The sequence below is a fragment of the Pistacia vera genome, unplaced genomic scaffold (genome assembly GCF_008641045.1).
Source record: "Pistacia vera cultivar Batoury unplaced genomic scaffold, PisVer_v2 Contig152, whole genome shotgun sequence".
NCBI classification, from domain to species: domain Eukaryota; kingdom Viridiplantae; phylum Streptophyta; class Magnoliopsida; order Sapindales; family Anacardiaceae; genus Pistacia; species Pistacia vera.
In genome coordinates, this window is record NW_022195597.1 from 636,892 (window position 1) to 642,281 (window position 5,390).

General features: G+C 35.1%; 1 protein-coding gene across 1 annotated transcript; it reads left to right on the forward strand.

Moving 5' to 3' along the window:
- The first annotated feature begins 4,383 nt into the window (after positions 1–4,383).
- LOC116124393 lies at positions 4,384–4,935 on the forward strand. The gene has a single exon (XM_031410121.1). The coding sequence runs from the start codon at positions 4,384–4,386 to the stop codon at positions 4,933–4,935; it is 552 nt and encodes a 183-aa protein (XP_031265981.1).
- Positions 4,936–5,390: the final 455 nt, after the last annotated feature.

Here is a 5,390-nt window from a genome sequence, read left to right on the forward strand (position 1 = left end):
TAAGTTTAATGGGTTCATTATAATGAATGGAGGAACAAGTCAGTATTACTTGGGTGTTCAAATTCGACCTTGCACTCATGACAGAGAAACCAGCTGATCTACTGAAAACACACTGATGAAGAAAGATGCTTTTCATAAGGAATGGGAGAGATCGAATAGATTGGCCTGAAATATTTACGATGACATGGTGAGTGAAATCAAGACTCACTTCTACCACAGAATATGCTAGGGAATTTATGAGATTAGCCAAGAGATTCTCAGTTTGAGGCCGCGTACAAGTCCCACGAGGCATTAATGAGTAGGCTGACCACCATGAAATATGATGGTTCTCGTAGCATGTAGACATGTGACTGAGATGTTAATATAGTAGCAAGAATTAGAAACATGGGAATGTTATGGACGAAAGTTTCTTGTTCAGTTTGTCATTAACTCTTTACTCCTCAGTTTAGTCCATTAATAATTATAAAACAATTAAGATAAATGGAATATGACAGCTTCAAACTAAGTTAGTTCAAGAGGAGAAAAGATTGAAGAACAAGGAGTTCATTTTGTTAATCTTGTGAGCTCATTTGAGTTAAGAACAAACCAACAAGAAGTATGGAAGGGCAAAAGGCCACTGAAGATTAATGAGTCTTCTACCCAAGTCCATAAGAGGATAAGACTAAGAAAAATGTCATTCTATAAGAAAGTTGGACACTATATGAGGGACTGCTGAAACGTAAGGCATGGTTCAAAAGAAAGGTAAGCCTAGTGCTTTTGTATGTTTCGAATCATATTTATCGGAAGTTCCTATAATACTTGGTGGATTGATTCTGGATGTACCACTCATATCTCTAATTTACAGGGATTCCTTATGACCCTAGATCGTAAACGACAATGAAAGATTTGTGTACATGGGGAATCGAGTCAAAGCACGAGTTGAAGCCATTGGAACCTATCGTTTAATTTTAAATGTGGACATCATTTAGATTTGTTTAATACTCTTATGTACCGGAGTTATCCCGTAATTTGATATCTTTATCTAAACTTGATTTAGAAGGATATTCTTTTAAGTTCGGGAATGAGTTTCAGTTTATTAAATATAATGTTTTAATTGGTTCTGGTGTGCTTTGTGATGGATGTACAAATTCATCTTGATAATTGTTTGCTGAGACATATTGACCCTGCATCATAGTATAGGAACAAAACGCGCTTCTATGGATGAAAAAATTACTTATTTATGGCATAAGCGTTAGGCCATATATCAAGAGAAAGGTGCAAAGATTGTAAATGATGAAGTTTTACCTGATTTGGACTTTACTCTTGGCGTTTGTGTGGATTGTATCAAAGGAAAACAAACCCATCACAATTAAGAAAGCAGCCACAAGAAGCACAGAACTCCTTGAATTTACACACCATATATGTGGTCCTTTTGATGTACTTCTTTAGTGGGGGAAAGATATTTCATCACTTTTATAGATGATTTTTCACGTTATGGATATATCTATTTATTGCATGAAAAATCTCAATTGTTAATATCCTAGGGGTATTCATTAATGAAGTTGAGAGACAATTGATAGAAGGGTGAAGTAGTTCGATCAGATAGAGGTGGTGAATATTATGGTAAATACAATGAATCTGGACAATGTCCAGTCCATTTGCTAAATCTTGGAAGTCGAGGCATATGTGAGTGAACTTGCGACGGTATATCCACCTACAGCAAGCACCCATGTGTTGCACCAGGTTGTCACCAAACAACCTTGACAAGTGAGATCAGTCACTGCCTTTCGACAGGGTCGTTCAACACTATGATAGTCTTACCGTATTATCTATGCCCTTACTTCAGAATAATACTGGGGCTACGGATGTTTCTAGAATGGCCACCATTTGTTCTCATAGGGTTCTTACTATCAAGATTTGAAATATTTGATACCCTCGTCACGGTTCTACCATTCTAAGGGCATATATCAAAACATATTGCAATAATAATGATTTACGCGACATAGAATAAAATGCTTTTTATTGATTAATGAACATTATTACAAAGAGTCAATTCTACAATAATTGATTGGCTCTAGGGCATCTACTCTAACAATCTCTATGCCAATAAAGCTATATTGTGACAATTCAGCTGCTGTATTCTTTGCGAAGAATAATAAGAGTGGAAGTCGAAGTAAACACGACATTAAGTACTTAGCAATAAGGGAGCACGTTAAAGCCAAAGAAGTGCTCATTGAACACATACATACCGAGCAAATGATTGCTGATCCTCTAACAAAAGGCATGCCACCAAAGACGTTCAAGGATCATGTTGTTCAAATGGGACTATGTCCCGCTTTGTCACTATGAGAGGTAATACTTTCATTGTCTGAAACTTTGTAATTTAGTTTGTTTTCTCTTTTAAGTTGTATACATTTTGGTTGGAGACAAACAAACATTCTAGAGGACCTGGAACAAACATTTGAGGTTTGTTCATAAAGTGATATTCCACATTTAAGCATTTATTTAGAAAGAGAAAAATTTTATTGTAATACATGAAAGGTAATACTTGTTTAAAAGGGACTTACCGCTATGATTCATGTAATTTCCTCTTTCTAATTGAACATACCGCAGATACATCTCTTGTGTTCTGGATTATATTATAAAAGTTTGGACCAAGTGGGAGAATGTTAGACTTTTTGCAATATGGTCCTACACTTTTAATATAATTACATTTTGGTCCTTACTGATGTTGACTGATGTGGTCATACGGTTGTGTCTCTTGAGCAGTTGTCCTTGATGGAAAGACAACTGCATATAAGAAGGAGACTTTACAGGTCCCCATGTAACGCAGTTTTTATTTTAGATTCAAAACCATCACTCTAAAATTGCAGTCAGTGAAAGATCCTGTATTTGAAGGAGCAAAAAGATCAAACAACAATTGCTATGGCTGGAGGTTTGTCATTACTTCCGCATATATTCCATGGAAATTGTATGTTGAAATTGATTGTATTATCAACTTTATATGAATATTGGAATATGAATGTATTTTACATGTGAAAGTTCATCAAGTTTCAAGATCCTGTAATTTTATATTTGTACAACTTAGGGCATAGAAACATGAATTGATTATTGATTCTTTGCTTATGATGAGTTTGCTTTTAAGTTTACATGTGGTATCAGAGCAATTTCAGGTTTAGAGACTGATGAATTTTCCATTAAGTTATTTTTAGGGTTCTTATGGGATGTAGAAATTAATTGGGTTTTTGGAAATTGTGAAATAGGAATGGTTTGGGTAAAATAGATTTAAGAAAGTAGTTTGAGTTTAGAAATTAACAAATTGGAAGGCTGGAAAATTATTCTGAAATGCAAATTTTCAGAATCCAGAAGCTTTTTTCAATAAATAAAAAATTCTAGAAATTCGGAATATGAAGTTTACCTAATTTTTCCAGAAATTCGGGTCAATAATTGACCCATAAAATATTGACCCAACCCAATGATTAAAGCCTTATTAAGTAAGCCCATTTTTTCAAATCCATTAAGAATAACCCATAAAGAATCCCAAACCTATAACCCATTAAGAAGCCAAACCTATAACCCATTAAGAAGCCCAACCCTTTTGGTCAAACGGGTCAACCCAAATAGGTTAAAATGAGTTGACCTGAAACAGAAAAGTGGGTGGTCAAATCAGCTCGGTTTAGGATCCGAAAAGGTGATCTAGATCGGTCAACGGGTTAAACTGGTTCAGACCGTTGACTGAACCGGTCAATGATTAAAGTTAACGGTAACCGTTAAACTTAACGGTCAACGGTTAAAGTCAATAGTCAACCGTTAAAGTTAACGATGACAATCAAAATTAATAAGGAGGGTCGAATCAACCCAATTTTGTCCTTAATGTTCGTTTAGGCACGTGAAATGTGTATAAGTTTCTAAATAATTTTCTTTAGAGAAAGAGTTTGATAACTATATTGTGTATAATTTGTTAGTCACCAAAGTGGCCAAATTAAAATGTTTATCCCATAGATATCAAACTAAACAAGATTCAATTACTCATGATCATTAGATGCTTTAATAAGATGACATAATGTATTGGACATGAGTAATTTGAAGTTTATATGTTATAGGATAGTTAAGGATCGCCCAAAGGTAGATTAGTTAATCCTATAATTATGAACATAATCATGGTTAATTAATGTACTTGATTAGGTGTGTTTAGTATATACAAAGATAACAAACATGTCTAACTAAAGTACATTTAATTACCAATTAAGAAAACTTATAAAAGATTGCATCAATTAAGTTTAATTATCGTATATTGTTATTTCTCCCAAAGGAGATTTTCAATACATATTTATGTTTTAATGATAATAAATTTTTAATATCTGAGTCTGAAATTATGTATAAGATATAAAACTCAAAGCATTAATGTGTAAGCATGATTTTTTTGTTTTTTCAACATCTGCTCTTTACACCTCATCTGTTATTAAGTTTAATGGGTTCAGTTATAATGAATGGAGTGAACAAGTCGAGTATTACTTGGGTGTTCAAAATTTCGACCTTGCACTCATGACAGAGAAACCAGCTGATCTCACTGAAAACAACACTGATGAAGAAATGTATTTCTATAAGGAATGGGAGAGATTGAATAGATTGAGCCTGAAATATTTACGAATGACAGTGGTGAGTGAAATCAAGACCTCACTTCCTACCACAGAATATGCTAGGGAATTTATGAGATTAGCCAAAGAGATTTCTCAGTATGAGGCCGCTAACAAGTCCCGCACGGAGGCATTAATGAGTAGGCTGACCACCATGAAATATGATGGTTCTCGTAGCATGTATGAACATGTGACTGAGATGTTAAATATAGTAGCAAGAATTAGAAACATGGGAATGTCTATGGACGAAAGTTTCCTTGTTCAGTTTGTCATTAACTCTTTACCTCCTCAGTTTAGTCCATTTCAAATTAATGCCTAGTCCCTGCACATCAGTACAATATGAGTACCACATCCTGTGTCAATGACCCAAGATGTTGGAGAAAAATTAATCTCAATCATAAAAATACCTGAAGTCGTAGCCTCTGACTTCTTCTTGCTTGCGAGGAAAACCTTGCAGTGTTTCCTCTAGTGGCCAGGCTTGCCATAAAAGAAGCAGACTACCTTCCCTTCCCTATGCCACTCCAGGCCGAAAGACAACCTGTCCTTTAGGCTTGGGCTTGGGCTTGGTTTGGCCTTGGCCTTACCTGTTACCGTTACCTTTTGCTTTATTGGTAGCAACCAGTAAAACAGGCTTGGATTTTTTCAAGTCCTGCTCTGCAGTCCTCAGCATGTTCAAAAGTTCAACAGGTTTTCTCCATCGGTTCATATTGAAATTCATTATGACGGAGCTATAGGTCAGGCAAGGATTGCAGAATTAAATCCATTTGTAATTCT